Source organism: Lontra canadensis, unplaced genomic scaffold (genome assembly GCF_010015895.1).
Source record: "Lontra canadensis isolate GAN:19392208 unplaced genomic scaffold, GSC_riverotter_1.0 scaffold72, whole genome shotgun sequence".
NCBI classification, from domain to species: Eukaryota; Metazoa; Chordata; class Mammalia; order Carnivora; family Mustelidae; genus Lontra; species Lontra canadensis.
Genome location: NW_022631066.1, coordinates 5,435,624 through 5,457,070, shown reverse-complemented (window position 1 = coordinate 5,457,070; position 21,447 = coordinate 5,435,624). Strand labels below are relative to the sequence as shown.

General features: G+C 36.6%; 1 protein-coding gene across 1 annotated transcript in view; it reads left to right on the top strand.

Moving 5' to 3' along the window:
• MALRD1 (MAM and LDL receptor class A domain containing 1) overlaps window positions 1-21,447 on the top strand; it is a 736,704-nt gene that overhangs the window by 500,964 nt on the left and 214,293 nt on the right. The window contains exons 31-32 of the mRNA XM_032880867.1: window positions 11,367-11,495; window positions 19,341-19,502. Of these exons, the coding sequence (XP_032736758.1) occupies window positions 11,367-11,495; window positions 19,341-19,502 (291 nt within the window). The remainder of the gene's footprint in view (window positions 1-11,366; window positions 11,496-19,340; window positions 19,503-21,447) is intronic.

Here is a 21,447-nt window from a genome sequence, read left to right as displayed (position 1 = left end):
CCCATCCAATCTATAATAGGACCAAGAGAGATCAATAATAGATGTAATTAATTGCTCACTTTCTTTTTTAGTCCATGTCCTGAAACCAGTTTTACCAACCTTGAGAAAATCAAGGTCATTTTTTGCTAAGGATTCTGGGATGAGAACATAGAAACATGAATATAGGCAAGAAATAGGTGAAAAATCTATGTGTTTGTGGACCATACGTAGGTAGGCATTATGAGGTTTATAAGTAATGCAAGAAGGTGGGAGAGATAAAGTAGGCAAAAGAAGAAAGTGTGTGTATTTTTTGTTATATTTAGTGTGTCTGATATGCTGTAGAGAAATCCAACAGAAAAATGTATTGTAGGTTTCTAAATTCAGGAAGAGGTACAGATTGGGATGTAGATATCAGGTCATCAGGCCAAGGTGGCACATAAAACCATGATGTCCAAGGAAGAACAAAAAGAAGTAAAGCAGAATCACAGTTTGTTTTGTTAACATTTAAAAGTCTTAGCCATAGGAGCCTGGGTGGCTCAGTCAGTCAAGCATCAGACTCTTGACTTCAGCTCAGGTCAGGATCTCAGGGTCCAAGATCCGGCCCTGTATCTGGCTCCTTGCTGAGCATGGAGCCTGCTTAAGATTCTCTTTCTCCTTCTGTCCCTCCCCCACTCACATGCATGCTCTCTCTCTCTCTCTCAAAAAAAATTTAATTGATTAATTAATTAATTAATTAAAAGGCTTGGTCTAAAAAGGAGCCAAGATGAGAAGGAAGGTGAAGAAATGTCAGAGGGCCAGGAATGTGATTCCTTTAGCCAAGGAGCTAAGGGAACAGGGAGCTTCAAAAAGAAAGGCATTTCACATACCAGAAGCAACAGTGAAGTCCAGAATGGAAAAGGTTGATACTTCTTTTAAAATGGTAATCAGGAACTCACCAGATAGCTGAACAAGCATCCTGTTTGAGGTACATAATGAATAGAAAAGAGGTGCGAATGGTGTTGGTGGTGGTGTTTTATTTCCTTATTATTTCTCCTTCCTTCCTTCTCAGGCATTCTAATAATGTTTTCCTGTCGAAACCTTTGAGTCACTGATTTGATATATTGCCTGGGGTTCAGAAGTCCATTGTTCTTAGAGAATATGAAGAATCCATAAAGAACACTGGATATTTAACATATGTCCGGATCTAAAGTAGAAATATCAATATTTTCATTCATACAAACCAGAAATAGTTTATGAAATCACCTTTTTGTGTGAAAACATGAAAATATCAGTCTTTAGGAGATTTTAGCATGCACCAGTTGAATCTCTTTTTTTCTTTTATTTTTGGTATGTTCCTAAACCCTCACTGTATGCCAAGACATGGTCCACTAACTCTGCTAACACTTCTGATAATTTTGACACAAGCTGAACTTTGCCTTCGCGGAGACCACTGAGGTTACATTTTCAGATGTCTTGCTAAGAATTGCCTGATATGTGCATTGACCTTCTTAAAACCTAACAATTTTTCTAACATAAGATAGATTTAAATGCTTCTGCTGAATAGAAACTATGGAAGGTATTGTTAATTTCCGGATGTTTGAAAATACGGGTCATGCGATATTAAGTTGTCAGCAGTGTTGAGATCTCCTTTCATTTGCAGACTTGCCCCTGATTGCATTTACAGAGCAGGAGAGTGCTCAAGTGAAATAAACAGTTCACCTGTGAAGGAAGATTTGGGGTGCATGATCCTCTTCCAAAATGTGTTTTAGCCTTTTTCTTTTTTACACCAGATGTTGCTTTTCCTTCAAATAGACCCGAACCTTCCATATGTTGTCAAACTTTCTTGTTAAGGAAACTGAGAAGAAAGGAGTTTTATAAAGGAAATTCATAAAGGAACCGCTTTGTCTCAGTCAAGTGGTCCAGTCTATCTTTCTAATTGGTTAAATGACTAGCTGAGATGACAGACACTTTGAAAGGCCATCAATGAAAGAACTGCATTAAATATTTATTAATGCAACACTGTAAGCTTGGACTTTTTATTGCTTTCTGAGGGCAACACATAAATATCTTTAATTATAGTGCTACCCATACTGTTTTACTAATAAATTTTTATCCCCAGGTTATAAATTCTTTGAAGGTAAGAACTATTGCAGTATCCACCATGTTGTCCAACAGTGGCTTAATACATGTTTCTAGGATGAATGAATACAAGATTCTAAGGTGATAACATCACTAGATGTAAACATTTAGTACTTTTTATGGGAGACTGATTTTCAGTACTCCCTTTTAGAGATGAACATTAAATGGCTTACCTAAGGGCACAGAGCTTTTCTAAGAATGGGGGTTCAGATCATTACCTTGGTCCTCATATTTGGACTGCCCATTAATAATCAGTATTTACGGGGTGCCTGGGTGGCTCAGTGGGTTAAAGCCTCTGACTTCTGCTCAGGTCATGTTCCCAGGGTCCTGGGATCGTGCTTCCCTTTCTCTCTCTCTCTGCCTGCCTCTCTGCCTACTTGTGATCTCTGTCTGTCAAATAAATAAATAAAATCTTTTTAAAAAATAATCGATATTTACTGCTGAGCACTACCAGTTCTCACTAGAGGTAAACTTACTTAGAATGATAAAACTTTTGAAACATACCTTCCATAAAAACTATCCAAAGATAATCAAGAGGTTAAAACAGACAAATGACCAGGCAAACCTACATATTAACCCGTAAAAAGAAACCATATTTATGGAAAAGTTCCCTCTTCCAGACAGTACAATGCATCTTAATGTTTCTGCTTCAGTGGATGCCCTCAGATGCTGATATATGTTTACCTTTAAGTGAACACAAGATAAAAAAAAAAATCATATATGCCAATTTCAGAGATTCTTTTTTAAAGCATAGATCTACCATTGAACAAAATGCAATTAGTGTAATGTTTATGTTAAATAAAGAACTATTGGGAGAAAATGTTTTATGGGACATTCTTTGGGTTATCTTTAGAATACATGGTCTAAGACATTAATAGTTTTTAAAATTAAATTTATATTGAAATTTAGGCTATGGAAGAACTGACAAAATTATATCATGGGATATGCTTCCCACTCACTAAAACATATAAAAATACTTTGAAAAGTGCAAATTAGTACTCTAAATTTAAAGAAAGAAAAAAAAATCTACCAGTCTTATGATCATAAGAAGGGATTCAAAACCTAGATCATAGGTGGAAGCTAACTTCCCAGTGGCCTAAAGGGTTTGAGGACCTGGCCATAGAGTATAGTACCTGGAGACCGGGTTTTTTAATCCTGTAGGGGGAACGGGAGAGGTAGACAATGAAACCTTTGCATAAGGCCTGGTCCTTTCCAGAAAAGCCTCAAAGATAATTTGTTGTCTGTCTAGGGACCTGGGAAAAACAAACAAAACAGGAGCTACCGTCACGAAACCAAAACCATGAAATGGTGCCACACCACATATAGGATGGAATGTAATGTAAGAGTGAGAACTCCAAACAGCAAATTAATACTACAGTTTTTAGAACCACTTTAACTTCAAGGACAGTGCAGAAGCTGGTATAAATTTATGCTGTTGGGGCCATCTGCTAATGGGATTATGATACAGAAAAAAGGAAAGCATGATAAAAAGAATAGGCAGGATGCTAAATAAAAAGAGTTAAACTAGTAATAAAATTATAACAACATAATTATCAATGGAAAAGTGGATTAGAGAAAAAACTGAAGAGTAAATCATCAAATGAATATGCCTTTGGGGCACCTGGATGGCTCAGTCTGTTAAGCCAGTGACTTTTGGGTTCGCCTCATGGCATGATCTCATGAGATCAGCCCCAGCTCTGCCCTCAGTGTGGATCTGCTTGAAGATTCTCTCCCTCTGCTCCCCCCGCTTGCATGTGTTCTAAATAAATAAATCTTAAAATCTTAAAAAAAAAAATATATATATATATATAATATAAGTATATAATACACATGTGTATATATTTATATATATATACATATAAAATATATATGTGTATATATATGTGTGTGTGTGTACAGACACACACACACACACACACACACACACACACACATATATATATATATGAGCTTACTCACCAGAATACTGCATAGTAAAGAGGGGAAAAACACAGGACAGTGACTAAGAGACACTGAGGATCAGAGGAATAAATGCAACATTTATCTAATAGGAGCTCCAGAGGTAGAAAAGACTTAGGGAAAGACATTAGGTGAGGAGATAATACTGATGATTTTTTATAACTGAAAAAATGGCATGACTTTTCAAGTCATTATAGCTTAGAAACAATGACATCTCAGTGGCAAGGAGCAACCTAGTACCCAGAGCTTGGTTTCATATAACATTTTCCAGTAAAAGGAACTAGGGTGAGGAGCTTGAGTGGCTCAGTTGGTTAAGTGTCTGCCTTCTACTCAGGTCATGATCCCAGGGTCCCAGATGGAGCCCTGCATCAGGCTTCCTGTTCAGTGGGGAGTCTGCTTCTTCCTCTGCTCCTCCCTCCTGCTCTGTTCTCTCTTGCTTTATCTCTCTAAAATAAATAAATAAAATCTTAAAAAGGTTAAAAAAAGGACCTATCACTTCTTAGAGAAATGGCTGATGGCTGATCCTAGGACTGGGCCAGAAAACATGCAAGATGAGCCTGAAGCAACTTACAGTGCTACAAGATAAGGTGGTGTGCAGAAAGAGAAGCCTACGTTGGTGGGTATATCAAAGGCACCCAGGAGCCAAGTGAAAGAGCTCTTCTTGGCCGAAGCTGGAACAAGTTGAACAATAAAATAAAGTTGCATTGTATTGTGACTCAAATTGTAAAATATTCTTGAGTCCATACTAATATTTACTGAATATTCAGATCATCCGAATAAATATTTACTGAATAAATAAGTAAACGAGAGAGAAGAAACATTTTCCATGAATAAGAATTCCAGCTAATTTATGTAGATTCCATGCCCTGAAGAAGGGGGACTGTAGATCACTGTAGATGTGGCCTACACCCACTGATTCCCTTCCGAAGAATGCAGTATGGAAAGGGATAGAAAAGAGACCTTACAGTGGAGAATCATGGCAGGCACTACACCAGCAAGGTGAACAAGGTCAACAGGAGCACTACCAAGTCCTGTTAATAGTTTATACTCTTGTCACTACCTGATGAAAATAACACTTCTGTAGTCTTTCTTCCCCTAGACCATTAATTCTATCTAATCATGAGGGGAAAACAAATAAAACAATAACAACAACAACAAACCCAAATTCCAGGAGAAAGGCATGCTACGAAAGACTTAGCCAGTATTCTCCAACTAGGAAAAGTCTTCAAAAACAAGGTAAATCTGAGAAGTGGTCAGAACAGAGTCACCTGAGAAGACATGGCATTACCACCTAAATAGCATTGTCTTCAAAGGCAGGGAATATGCCCATTATGTCTTGCATGTGATGAGTATATTTTGTAGGAGAAATGAAGGTGCTGAAAGATGTATGCCCATGTGAAATTTACTGTCTGCAGTTGAGGGTATATTGAATATCATCACTTGAGAAGATGATAAAACTCATGTTTGCCCACAAATACAATCTACAGAACGATTATATCTAGTTCTGTATAATGAACCCTGTATATAAAATTTTTAATCCAAATACAAATTTAAAGGGGCGAGAGCTTCTTGATTGTCAGTACTGTTTCAAAGCAGAATAAAGACAGTTTTAAACTGGAGTCACTTTCAGGCTGGTGACAGTCTGTTCCAATCCATAGCATATTAGTCTTAACATATGCATCATCCTTTTATTAAATATCTCAGCTACATTCTTCTATAGACCTTTTCTTCATTGTAGGATTTTCTATGTATCATGCTTTAGTTTTAGGTCTTTAGGATTCTGCCACCTTTTCTTTTTCTTTTTCTTTTTTTTTTGGGGGGGGTAGGGGTGGGTAGAGGCAAAGAGAGTGGGAGAGGGAGAATATTCAGTAGGCTCCATGCTCAGCACAGAGCCTGGCGTGGAGCTCGATCGCACAACCCTGAAATCATGACCTGAGCAGAAATCAAGAGTCAGATGCTTAACTGACTGAGCCACCCAGGTGCCCCAACTTTTTTTTTTTCCTAAAATAAATATTAACTCTAGTTCTTTTTTTTTTTTTTCATATGCTCTATTCTGCCAGCCATATTATCTCAACTCTCTATTATGAGCACCACTGTTCTTTTCATTCTTATATCATTAACTGTGGAATATGTGAGATTATCATTCATCCCATATATTTGTCAACCAGGTAGGAGGTACTACTTTTAACATTTTGATTGAATAAACCTGAAAGTTGCTGAATACGTGTAAGACAGTCCCACTAACATAATCTGCCTTTTCTACTTACAGTGATGTTTTTGGTAACAACTGTCTGTCTACATTCTTAAAGAAGATCTACTTCTCTTAGAATTGTAGGCTCTTTTCTTTTTTCTTGGGGTGATGTCTAAACTATAGATATTTTAGTCTTTGGTTGCCTTACCGCAATGCAAAGAACTGACTTGATTTCTTTTCATGTCATTGCTACTCTATATTGTTAAGGAAATGAGCCTCATTTAGACATGTAGTCTATTCTAGGCATTTTTAAATACTAAAGAGTGAATTATTTAAAGTCAAAACACATTTCCTCTGTGGAGTAATTATATAGGGCTCCACAGCCTATGGCATGGAGAAATAAAATAATCCCCAATGCATAGAGTTGCATACTAAATAATGCCCACATACTGCTCTGAGTTAACTATAAATTCTCACTAGTGTTAATTAAAAATTATATGGCAAAGCTTCTTCTATAAACCACTCAGTGAACATGACCTTTAATTCTTCTTGCTGATGCCCATAGTTAAACTTCTTGCCATTTTCTTAGATGCCTTCTTTTCATTCTTCATTTTTATACTATATTTTACTGGTAAATTATTTCTGGAAATTATAGAAGTTAAAACTTGCATTTTTATCAAGAGATTTATTCTTTTTCTTCATGGAAATACTACCTAACTTTGAGTAAATTACCCTTATCTCAGGCACATCAGCTATGTACCTATTATAATCTGTAACAAAGGAATTGTGAGCTTTATTTAATTTGTGAAGTAGATTAAAAATAGTTTGGGACCGTTAATGCACATCTCTGTGAAGGTATAAAGTATCGTCATTGGACTTCCTGTGATTTAAAATGATACTCAAATATGTAAATTGTTAAGATTGCTTTGGGTAATAGGGACTTTTAACAATGTTGGTTATTCCAATCTATGGAAATGGAGTATCTTTCCAATTTTTTTATATCATCTTTAATTTCCTCCATTAATGTTTTATAGTTTTCAGAGTACAGGTTTTTAGGTTCCTTGGTTAAGTTTCTTCCCATTTTGTCATTTTGGGGGCAGCTGTAAATGGGATTGTTTTCGTAACTTCTTTTCCTACTACTTTATTATTAGTGTATAGGAATGCAGAAATTTCTGTATATTAATTTTTTAATTAATTAATCCTGTGACTTTACTGAATTCATTTATTAATTCTAACAGTTTTTGGTGGAGTCTATATATATATATATATATATATATATAGTCTATATATAGTGTCATGTCATCTCCAAATAGTAAAAGTTTTACTTCCTTACCAATCTGGATGCCTTTTATTTCCCTTTCTTATCTGATTGCTGTGATTGGGGCTTTCAGTACTACCCTGAATAAAAGTGAGAGTGGACAGTCCTTGTCCTGATCTTAGATGAAAATATCTTCTTTTTCTCCCTTGAAGATGATATTAGCTGTGGATTTTTCATATAGGGCCTTTATTATGTTGAGGTATATGTTCCCTCTGAAACTACTTTGTTGGTAGTTTTTGTCATAAATGGATGTTGTACTTTGTCCAATGTTTTTTCTGCATTTCTTGATCATATGGTGATCATATCATTTTTGTCCTTTTTCTTATTAAACTGATATCATGTTGATTGATTTATGAATAGTGAACCATCCTTGTATCCCAGGAATAAATGCCACTTGATTGTGATGAATCAATATTTTCACAGGTTGCTGGATTCAGTTTGCTAATATTTTGTTGAAGATTTTTTCATCTATGCTCATCAGAGATATGGGCCTATATATCTCTTTGTCTGGTTTCAATATCAGTAAATCTGGCCTTATAGAATGAATTTGGAAACTTTCCTTCCTCTTTTATTTTTTTGGAATAGTTTGAGAAGAATTGGTATTAATTCTTTAAATGTTTGGTAGAATTTACCTGTGAAAATTTTTTTTTAATTTTTTACAAACATATAATGTATTATTAGCCCCAGGGGTACAGGTCTGTGAATCGCCAGGTTTACACACTTCACAGCACTCACCATAGCACATACCCTCCCCAATGTCCATAACCCAACCACCCTCTCCCTACTCCCCTACCCCTGCCACCCTCAGTTTGTTTTGTGACTTTAAGAGTCTCTTACAGTTTATCTCCCTCCCGATCCCATCTTGTTTCATTTATTCTTTTCCTACCCCCCAAGCCCCCCATGTTGCATCTCTAAGATTTTATTTATTTGACAGAGAGAGAGATCACAAGTAGGCAGAGAGAGAGGGGGCAGCAGGCTCCCTGCTGAGCAGAGAGCCCGATGCTTTGGGGCTCCATCCCAGGACCCTGACATCATGACCTGAGCCGATGGCAGAGGCTTAACCGAATGAACCACCCAGGTGACCCTACCTGTGAAAATTGTTAAAGTGGCCATACCACTCAAAGCAATCTATGGATTTAATGCAATCCTTATCAAAATACCAATGAAAGTTTCCATAGAACTAGAAAAGGTATTCCTAAAATTTGTACGGAACCCCAAAATACCCTGAGTTGCTGAAGCAGTCTTGAAAAAGACAAACAAATCTGGAGGCATCACAATCCCAGATTTCAAGATGTACTACAAATCTGTAATAATCACACCAGTATAGTAATGGCACAAAAATAGACATATTGATCAATAAAACATAATAGCAAATCTAGAAATAAGCCCACACTTATATTGTCATCTGCTAGAGAAGAGGCAAGAATATACAATGGGGGAAAATAGTCCTTTCAAGAAATGATTTTGAGAAAACTGGACAACAACATGGAAAAGAAAGAAACTGGAGCACTTTCTTACACCACACACAAAAATAAACTCAAAATGGATTGAAGACCTAAGTATGAGACCTTAAAGTATAAAACTGCTAGAAGAAAATAGGGGCAGTGATTTCTTTGGAAATTTCTTTGGAAAAATGGAAACATTTTTCCATTCAACAAGTCTCCTCATTCAAGGGAAAACAAAATTAAACTCTTGGGACTAGACCAAAATAAAAAGCTTTTGCACAGCAAAGGAAACCATCAACAAGACAAAAAAAGCTATCTACTCAATGGGAGAAGATATTTTCAAATGATATATCTGATAAGGGATTAATATCTGAAATATATGAAGAACTTATACAACTCAGTACCAAAAAAACCCCCAAATAATCACATTTAAAAAATGGACAGAGGACACAGACATTTTTCTAAAGAAGACATATGTATGGCATAAGGACACATGAAGAGGTGTTCAGCTTTACTAACCATCAGGGAAATGCAAATCAAAACAATGAGATATCACTTTATACCTGTCAGAATGGCAAAAACAAAACACACACACACACACACACATACACACACGCACACACACACATACACAACAGAAATAGCAAGTGTTGGGGCGCCTGGGTGGCTCAGTGGGTTAAGCCTCTGCCTTCGGCTCAGGTCATGATCCCAGGGTCCTGGGATCGAGTCCCACCTGGGGCTCTCTGCTAAGCAAGGGGCCTGCTTCCCCTCTCTCTCTGCCTGCCTCTCTGCCTACCTGTGATCTATCTTTATCAAATAAATAAATAAAATTAAAAAAAAAAAATAGCAAGTGTTGGCAAGAATGTGGAGAAAAAGAACCCTCATGCACTATTGGTGGGAATGAAGATTGGTGTAGCCATAGTAGAAAACAATGCAGAGGTTCCTTAAAAAATTAAAAGTAGAAATACCTTATGATACAGTAATTCCATTATTGGATATTTATCTAAAGCAAATGAAAACACTAATTCAAAAAGATATATTCACTCTTCTGTTTATTGCAGCCTTATTTACAATAGTCAAGATACGGAAGCAATTCAAATATCTATTTGTAGATGAATGATAATGGTGTATGTGTATATTTATATATATTATGTGTAAATATACACACACACCATACCCTATACATAAAGATGTGTGTACACACACACACACACACACACACACATATGTAAAGACCCACAGTGGAATATTATTCAACCATTTGCGACAACATGGATGGACCTAGAGGGTATAATGCTAAGTGAAATAAGTCAGTCAGAGAAAGACAAATATCTTGATTTCACTCATATGTGGAATTTAAGAAACCAAACAAGCAAAAAAAAGAGAAAACTCTTAAATAGAGCACAAACTAATGACTATCAGAGATGAAGTGGTGGGGGGGATGGGTGAAAAGAGGTAAGTGGGATTAAGAATACACTTAATGACTACTGAGTAATGTATAGAATTGGTGAATCTTTGTATTGTACACCTGAAACTAATATAACACTGTATGTTCATTATACTTCAATTAAAAAGTATGAATTGCTTTGAAAATTCTATGCTAATTCCTAAGCTCCCTTTAGATAAAACCATTATGCCTTCAGTTACTATAGCCGGAATTTACTAAGCACAAACTATGGATTAGGAGCTGTGTTTGGCTTAAGAAAATAAAACCCAAACTCCTGCTTCTAAGGGGCTTGGAAACTGGAGGGGCAGACAGAGCTGTAATGCAGCTGCTCTATGAGGTGGTAAACATTTAACATAGGAATAGAAGGGTTCTTAGGTGGCATGAAACATAGCGTATCCACCTGGGGCTTGGCTGACAAAGAAAAGGCAAAACGAGGGGAGAAGGGAGCTGTTTCCTGAGTCTTGAGGTTGAGCAGACCGCCAGGAGCCCAAGAGGGAATGGCCAATGTAGGTGAAGGAGGTAGCAGATGTGCCCGCATGGAGAAATGAACATGTGACCTCTTCATGAGCCCTTAAGGAGTAGGGTGTACTGTGGTTTAGCTGCAGGTGCTTACCAGGAGAGTTGCAGAAAATGAGACTAGCAAACTAAGTTGGCACCCAAAACAGAACATTTTTACTGCATTGATTAAGATGTTGGATTTAGGCAATGGATGATTTTGAAAGCACAGTCTGTATAAGTTGCTGGGAAACTGGCTGTGAGACTGAGAGCAGAGAGGTGTCTAGAAGTCTGCCTTGGACAGCTATTAAAACCAGTAACTTAGTTAAGTGTATCTGTAAAACCACTAAAAGGAACATTAGAATTTTAAAGAAATATTATAAAAATGACTTTGTTTTTATTATTTTTCCCCAGTGGGAGAGACTTCTGAGAGTTGCCCGGAAGCCACTGATTTTTTGTGCCACAACAAGAAGTGTGTTGCATCCCACCTTGTCTGTGACTATAAGCCAGACTGCCCTGATGGGTCTGATGAGGCTCACTGTGGTAAGTGATCTGTCTGCTCTCGTGCAGCCCATTCAGCACAGATTTTACTTCATTAGGAAAGTAACATATTGGCATTGATGACGGAGAGGAAATACTCTTTCCATGCACTAGAGGAGATTTAAAATAGTCAAAACATTTTTCCCAGCTTCTCTGTCCACACATCCAAATCGCAGCCCGCTACACTGTTTTATCCCCATACTAAACGCCACAGCAAATCTTGTCCTAAAAATTTCTCAGCGTGTCATTGGGCAGAACTGCAGGGGGAGGGGGGTGTCAGAATTTTAATCGCCAAAACTGACCTGTTGGTCTACATTTCTTCATTGGTTTTCATTTCCTTTTCCAGAAGATGGTTGATTTTATAGATAAGGCTAAAAATGAGCACTTCAAATAAATGCTAGTAAATGATTAATCAGTTACAATTGCTCTGGGAAAATGGAACTAGATTGGCCACATTGTTTTTTTTTTTAAAGATTTTATTTATTTATTTGACAGAGAGAGATAACAAGTGGACAGAGAAGCAGGCAGAGAGAGAGAGAGAGGGAAGCAGGCTCCCTGCTGAGCAGAGAGCCCGATGCGGGACTCGATCCCAGGACCCTGAGATCATGACCTGAGCCGAAGGCAGCGGCTTAACCCACTGAGCCACCCCGGCACCCCAGCCACATTGGTTTTTTTATTCAAACTTTAATTCAAGTGATTTTTAGAAGTCATGCATAAAACCAAGTATGTAGTTTTAAAATATGAGCATGTATTTAAATCCAAAGATTTTTTTTTTTTTTTTTTTTTGTATTTCTTTTTGATGAGCATTCATACGGAACCTCACTACCATATAAACTACCTGTTGCAATTAGGGTTTGCTGCATAGAAAACTACGCTAAAGTTTAGTAGCCTAAAAAAGTTTCGTTTTGTACTCAATTTTGTGGATCAGTAATTCAGAAAAGAATCAGCAAGGCAGGTTGTTTCTCATCCACATGGCTCCCAGCAGGTATGGCTGGAACTGGAGGGTCACTTTCAAGATGGCTTCCTTCCCTCCGGGTTTGGCACATTATTACTCTTTGATCTCTCTGTCTGGCTTGACATAGCATCTCATTCTCCAGGGCAGTTGAATGTGGCTTGGGCTTTCCATAACAGGGCTATCACAGGACAGTCGGATATCTTGCATGGGATTGGCTTTTACCAGAGTAAATACTTTCAAGAGCAAACATTCCAAGAGCCACAGGAAAAACAGGAAGAATTCATATGATTTAGCCTCGGTAATTCTAGAAGGTCACTCTTGGGTCTTTCCAGTGGTCATGCAAATTAAAATGTCTAGCTTCAATTCAAACAGAGAAAGGGGGTAGATTTTATGTTTGGGACAATTTCATGCATGTACAGGAAAGGAGTATCATAGAAGTCATGTTCAAATTTTTCTTTTTAACTCAATATCCATTTTATTCCTCAAGATCTTATAGTAATGATGCTTCTGAAGTGTTCATTTTCTCTTCTCTTGTGTTTATTAGTTTTATTAAATTGTGGTGAAATGTGCATAACATAAAATATACCATTTTAACCATTTCTAACTGTATAGTTCAGTGGCATTAAGTGCTTTGGCATTATTGTCCAGATATCACCACCCTTCATCTCCAGAACATTTTTCATCTGGAAAAACTGAAATCCTATACCCATTAAACAATTAATGCTCCAATTTCCCTCCCCCAGCCCCTGAAAGCCACCATTTGATTCTCTGTTTCTATGCATTTGACAATCTGGCTATCTAACACCAGTATTTGGAACCATATAGTATTTTTCTTGCTATGATGGACTGAATTCACTTATCATAAATTTCTCAACATTAATGCTATATTTTAATTTTAAGTCAAAGTATCAAAGGGAGTGAAAAATCACTGGCACTTCCTAAACTGTACTATCAATGCCACAGTATCATAATCTTAATTTTACAAACTATTATGTATTACCTTTATAATATATGCATTCTCAAATGAAATTCATAATATATTGAAAGATTTCCTACTTTCTTTTTAAAAAGCTTCTATTTAGGTTTAACTTATTTTTTTCCCCCTAGTGTTCTTTCTAGCTTTTTTAAAGTACTCCCAAAAATACATTTTTTGATACTGACTGTAGAGAACCGATTCCAGTAACACTCAAAAAAAAAAGCTCCAAAACCTTTGTAAAATCACTATTTTCCCCACCAGACATAACAAGTAGCGAGTATTTAAAAAATCATCAGCATATAGTACCATTATAGTATGTATGTATACTATATACATATAGTATCATTAGTTTTTGATGTTAGTGGTCAACGATTCATTGGTTGCATATGAAAATAAGTAATATCCAATCAAAAGTCAAAGAAAAAATCACCAGCAAAAGAAAATGAATTTTCTAAAAGAAAAATAATTTGAACAAGGTGACATTGACATACATAATCCAGTGAGGGGAAGGAGAGCTGTCATGTGCACAAAGAAAAATAGTTACAGGCAGTAAATGTTCCTCCTCTCACTTCCAGATGCACATGTATTGAAAATATTTATATACAAATTATATTCTTCCATTTATTCCTATTATTAGTATGGGCTGGAAACAGCTTTTTAAGTGTTGAATATATAAAAATGAGTAAGACATTGTCTTAGATTTCAGAAACTCACTTTCTCCCAGGTGGGGGGTGCAAAGGGATATATTAAAATATGGTGTTCTTTGCTTTTTGAAAAAGTTGGTTATAAAAGAATTCTGATTAGTTTTGAAATGTAACATATACTATTCATAATAAGGTTATCACAGCACATTTGGACAGTACAGAGGAAGACAAGCATGTGTGTGCATGCGCACGTGCATGCACGTGCCCGTGAAACGTAAATATTGGCTTGTAAAACCTAAATAGTTACTATTTTGGTTTTTCAAATGTGAATGCTGCTTTTGTTCCCCCCCCCACCCCAGCTTCACTCATTTTTCCTCTCAGACTGCTTTATATGATTTTTATTTTTCCCACACTACTTGACCTATTGATGTGAAAATAAACAGAGGCAGTTTTGATTTTCAGAACCTGAGTCAGTTGCATGCCCATATTTGTTAGTGTTTCCTACAGCTTTGGTGGACTACCGCATACATAATTTGATTTTTTTTTTTTTAATTAAAACAGTATGTTGACAAATGAAATGGTCACTTTCCTAAAGATCTTTGACAGACTTTGTTCACATCCAAAAGGAGCACTCCACGGCACACGTGGGTATACGGGTGGCTTACTGATTCTGCAAAGTGACTTCATCAGTATTTTATGTTGAAAGTCTTTTGGATACATTGGAGACATCAGGGTTAGATTCCTGCAATCAGATAATCTGTTGTGGATGATGAAATAAATTACAAAATTTTCAAAATGACCTTTGGAGAAAAATAAGGAAAAAATGGACCTTTGGTTTATTAAACTGAAGTCTTCATTTTGATGTTGACCCTCTTATGTTCAGCAACCTATTTAAATTCTCAGAGACTTGTTTCCTCATCTTCATCTTAGCTAGAATCCCATCCGTTCTATAGAGTACTTTGGGAATTAAATGATATAAAGAATGTATTTGTTCAGTCTTGTAGGATTGATAATGTCAGCATCTTCCATTCATTATTTTTATACTCTCTTGAAATTTGTCAGTCAAATGGATGTATTATATATACTTTATATACTTACCAGAAAATAAACTCAGCAATTCCTCAAAAGTAAATTTTTACTGTAGGTCATAAACAAAGGTAAACTTTTCTTTTGCATCTCTGACTCCTGTTGGAAAAATTCCTGGTTTGGAATAAATGAAATCGATTCTTTTTAAAAGAAACCATAAAGTCCCAAAATGTGCTCTTTTTTTTTACTTGGAAGAAAATTATTACCTAAAGCCTGTATTAAGTGTGCTTTGTCCTCTAGGCTAGGGATGTGCAGGGTGTAGATGAGTGCATACTCTGCTGCCTTTTGCAGCAGCTACAAACATGATTATCCAGTCAGAGCCTTCTTTCCCACTGAACCCAAAGTCTTCCAAATCCTTCTCAATGCAGCACTCTATGAAGCCATTTCATGCTGAGGAGAAAGTATTAAATATCCCTGTATTATGTTCGTGGTATAGCTCAATAGGGCAAATATGTGAATGTGATGAATTAAAAATAATTATGGAGCCAGCTCTTAAAAATATATAAGTAAGTTGATCAATTTTACACTGACCATACCACTGTATGGCTGGATTACTATACCACTGGGAAAATGCCATTTGTTGAGACGTTGGTGGTAATACTTTAAGTATATTTACTAATATAGTAATATAATATAGTAATATAATAAAGTAATATAATATATTTACTAACATCATGGTAATTCCTGTTAGTTGCCTGGCCCTCCTTTGTGTTTCTTAAAAACAGAACTCCCAATTTTATTTGTGGTGGCATTGCGACCAGCGACAAATACCATCCTCTCCAGACTTCCTTGTAGCCACCGGAGGCCAATGACTATACATGGGAATTTGGGGAAGGTATCTCTTTAGAAGGAAAAACACCAGACTAGAGGAAAAGTCTCTTCTCTTTTCCACTTCCACTTCTTTCAATGCCTTGAACACATGTGATACTAGGGAGTACCACAGTCCTTTTGCAACCATGAATGAGCAGGAAGATGATAAGGTGACAGGAATAACAGATGGAAAATAAGTGCTTCGCAACCACACAGTTGAACCACAATACCACCCCTAAACAGACAACTTCCTGGCCTCTTTTTAATTGAGATGAATTAATTCCTGTCTGTTTCAGCTTCTACTTCTTGGGTTTTCAGTTGCTTGGAACCATCCAATGTTTAATTAATACAATAAGGAAGCTGTATTATCTCTAGTAGTAAGAGGTCAAAAGCAAGAATCCTAGAGTTGGTTGATTGTAGCAACTTCTGTTATCAAAACATTAGAACTACATGGACTCCTTCCTTCTTTATCCAGGGATGTTTTCATGTAAATGACTTTGTAATAAAGTTAGCCACCCTACCCATATAATGTCTTTGGTCCCAATGATCATGTCTTTACAGTGATAGCCTGAGAAAAAAATAAATGGATTTTCTTTCTTTTGATTTGTTTTTAAGAAAAAGGCAAACTTTTCCTAGGTGCCTTTTCCACAGTAAGGCTCAATGTCTATATTGTATCCCAGGACTATGGCTAAACTAATCAAGATGAGGAAAGAGAAAACATTGCCCATCACGATTACTTAGATAACTTATAAGTCATGTCTGGCTATCTGAGTGAAAGAGGGTGGATTGTCAAATAAAATAGCACTTCTGTCCTCTACAAGAGAGAGAAGGAATGACTGATAAATGAACCCCCCAAAACTAAGGAAAACATTCAAAAAATAGAGGAAAGTAGTCTTAAACATGAAATTTGAAAAAAAAATTGGTTTTTATTTAAGAGATAATTTTCTGAAAAATTTAGTTGGCACAGAGGCAATTTTAAGATTCAGTTTCAAAACATTTTGCATCAAAGTAAAGGTTATTGTATGCAAGGCAAGTTTAGGAGAGTACATTCAAACAGTATGAAAAACCTGATATTTTGAGCCATGGAAATAACACAAGAGCGTTCTTAAAGATGATTAATGTGGTTTGGGTTTGTAAAGTTGATCAGTGAAGGCTACACTGAAAAAAAAAAAAATAGGCTCTTAAATAAATCAGGGTCTTGGACCAATGGAACTGGGGCAGAGGTTATAAACTTCAGGGGAAGGAGAGAATTAAGTTTTCAAATGGAGAACCGACAAGTGTTGGTGATAGACTGAATATGGAAATGAGGAATGTAGAACCAAAGATAACTTCAAAGGTAGAATCTTTAAGAAAAGAGAGGATTCATTCTCTGAATTTAATCAGTAATCTCAGTGAGAAGAACTCATTTGGAGAGGTGAATGATGAGTTCATGTTAGGCTTTTTGATTTTGAGACAACAGTTGCAAGTTCCAAATGGAATATTCAACAAACATTTGAAGGTAAACACCTGCATTCCATCCTGGCTGTAGATTTGTAGGTCATCTGCATTAAAGTGTGAAGGGCTGTGGGAAAGGTTGAGTGAAAGGTATACAGAGCAAGAAATTTAAGAATATAAAATTAAATCAAGAGGGGCACCCTGCTATGTTTGTAAGTTATAAGAAAGGAATTGGTAGAAAGTGTGAGATTGAAGGACCTGGAAAAGTTCTCTAACTGAAATAAGTGGAGCCATAGAATGCTAATAGCTATAGAATGCTTGATAAGGTATTGAAATCATAAGCTGAGATTAGCCCTAGAAAAGGGAAAAGGAAAAATGACATAATTTTGAGGTAGAGAGAATGAAATAGAATTTATTGTGATTGTATTGATATCTTTAGAGTCATACATAAAGTCATATGTTAGATAAGGTGGAACAGAAGGTTCAAGGGTGGTTACAGAGAATCAAAAAGGATATAGAACAATTATTTTATAGGTCCTGTGTGTTAGGGAGTCAGTTACATGGAAATACAATAGTGCAGAACCTCTATATGACATCATTCTAAAGAACACACAATGGCCATTTTGTATTTATACTGGAAGACTCTGCATGTTTGCTCTTATGTTAGCTAAACACCTGGAGAACTAGATTTCTTACTTTCATCTGTATTGATAGCACATTATAAACCTATTTATATCATGATACTAGAATGATAAACATAAGGAGGGGATATAGAGAGCCCATAAATAAGCATCTAAAATTAAATGCATTATATACCATGTTGAATGAAAGAAATGTACATAATTAAAAATGATTCTAGATTTTAAGGATAAGATGCAATCATGCCTGAGAAGTGAAATACTGATATTTAATGAGAATATCATCAGGAATCCAGAACATTTTCTGTACAATTTTTTTAAAGCTTTGCTTTCGATATGTTTGTCATCCATTTTAACAGCAAGTTTTTCTCCTGATGCAGTTTCTTTATGCTAGTATTAGTTTTACATTAAGAAGAAGTTATGAAACGGGAAACCATCTGGAGAAGAAATATTAAAAGCAACATAAATGTCATCTTTCTAAAAAGGAAGGAAAAGTCAATAACAATCTCAATTGATTCCTAGTGGTTAAATCACGTGATCACTCTGTCTGTACAACACACTTTTACAGTGAATGCTCAAAGATAATAATTGCTGTGTGAAAAAAATTAAAAACGAAAGCAGATATCAGTTGTATTATGATGGTACTTTTCACGGATGACTAAGTAGTAGACATTCAGCTATTATCTGGTAATTTGTCTCATTATGAATAACTTAATTTTTAATGAGTTATCAATCAAACCTTAGAACTTTTTTCAATATTGAGTGACTAGCTCTGAAATGTTGTATGTGGTTGGTTAGTATGGTATGCTGAGAGGGTGTGTGTCCTCTACAGTTTACTACTTCTCCAAAGGCACCTTTTTTTACTTAATGACTTTGCCCCTCTAATCGTCTGTACTCTTCAAACACCAGAGTGAACACAGAGACTGAACTGAACTTTGAGACAATTGAAGCTATTGATTTAGTTGATCTGACTTATCTGTATTATCATAATATTATGTTCATTGCTTATGTGTAGACACAGTTTTATCTATCATTTATAATATTATTAGTCAATCCATACAATGCCTTCATGGATAAATGACAGTGTTCATGCACTGCCTCTAGACTTTCTGATTAAAAAAAAAAAAAAAAACTATCATGTACATTGTACAATTGAAATTACCAATGGATGCCAATGTTCTGGTTCTTTAAATTGATTAATAAGTAAAATAGGCAGGCACTAATTCTAAATTATCACAAACGTAGTATAATACCTAGTGTAATGTACATTTCCAGAACATTCTATTAATATCATCCTTTCCTTAGGCCATTATACAAGCACACCAGGAAGTTGCAATTTTGAAACAACTTCAGGAAGCTGGACCACAGCCTGCAGTCTTACTCAGGACTCTGAAGATGACTTGGACTGGGCCATTGGCACCAGAATTCCTGCTGAAGCATTGAGCCCAGACTTGGATCATACCCCAGGTAAGTCTAACAGAGATCCCCAGGCCAAGTAATGCACCCCTGGAAATCTGCCTTCACCATTTGAGTGAATATCAGACAGCATTCCTTGTGTCTGTGTGTGGGCAGAGCTCAATAGTCTTCATGAAAAGAGAGTGAGTCCTTTGTAACCTCTGAATTATTGACTAGACCCAGAACTGATATTGCTACAACAAGGAAATCCATGACTCCTGTTTTAAGAGACTCACAGGTTTTATCTACTCAACAAGTAAGGGACATTCAGATAAATGCCTGCTGTAGGCAGAGGTTAACAATGGGAGGAGTTCTCTTGTGGCTCCAGTGGCCAGCGCCTGGCCACCAGTGTTGTTCCAGTCCCTCTGACGTGTAGGGGCTGAGACATAAAAGATAAGTGGTGATGGAAGGAATGAACATCAACAAACTCTTGACAGGGTTTGCCTCCTTCCTTGTTATTTGAGGTTAAAGGAATCCTTAATGGTCTGCCAGGTAATAGGGTCAGAGCAGAAGTAAGCTTATATTCTCATTTATTTTTACCCAGAAGTCTTGCCTACTCTGTATGCTCCCCACCATGGAATCTAACTTTTGTTAGGGATAAAAAAATAACCATTTTAGAGACAACTTTTCTTAGGGATAAAACTTGTCTACATTTTCTTAGGGATAAAATCTAGCTTTTCTTAGGGATTAAAAAAAAAAAAAAACTGAGGTATTTGTGGTGGTTACTTTTATGTGTCAGCTTGGGAGGGGGGGTCTTTGGATGAGGTTAGCATTTAAATCAGTGAATGTTGAGAAGATTACCCTGCGTAATGTGGGAAAGGGGTGTGGGGCTCATCCAATCAGTTGAAAGCCTAAATGGAACAAAAAAGGACTGGCCTCCCTGAGCAAGGAGTAATTAATTCCCCTCAACGCTGCATGCAGATGTCATCTGTCCCGTTGGCTTTCCTGGTCTTCAGCCCGCCAGCCCACACAGCGAATCCCCGGGGGCTTGCCAGCCTCTGTGATCACATGAGCCAATTCCGTACGGTAAATGTCTTTCTGGATCCATATACATTTTATTGGTTCTGCTTCTCTGGAGAACTCTAATACAGTATCACTCAAAACAATTGAAGCATAGGCACAATGAAAAAGGACAAGATTATAATGGAATTAATTAAAATGACACTTCAGAGGAAAAATACCCAAGATTGTCTCAGCCATTCTATGACTAGCAAAAAGAGAAGAATACCTGTATTATTTGTATATTCAGGCAGATTGAAAACTTTATGACGTTCCATTACAGCCTATGTGTTCATTTTTGCTTGACATTTGGCCTGCCTTTCATTTCCAGATTGAATATTCTTACTCCATTTGACCTGCCAGATTGTATTTCCTCTTCCTCACCAAGTGTGGTTTTTGCGTGTTTTGTTTTGTTTTGTTTTTTTAAAGCATGAAGTTAGTATACGCTAGATTATAGGTTAATGGAACAGGATAGGCCATCAGGACACTGAGGTTGATAATTAGGATTTAATACAAAACAGAGACCAGTTCAGTGGGGAAAAAGATAGTCTTTTTCAGTATGGAGTTGGCTTATCTGGGTACATAGCTGAAAGGAAATGACATTTTTTGTGTATTTTATAGACAGAAATATATTTGGATGGATTAAAGACTTAAATGCAACAAGTAAAAACAATAAAACTCTTGCAAGAAAACAGAGGGTAAACTATGGGCAATGTAAGGACAGAATCTCACTTCCAAAAGACCAGAAGCCACAAAAGAAAAGATGCATGTATTTGATGGTGAAAAATTATAGCCGTAGGGGCACCTGGGTGGCTCAGTGGGTTGAGCCTCTGCCTTCGGCTCAGGTCATGGTCTCAGGGTCCTGGGATGGAGCCCCGCATCGGGCTCTCTGCTCAATGGGGAGCCTGCTTCCTCCTCTCTCTCTCTGCCTGCCTATTTGCCTACTTGTGATTGCTGT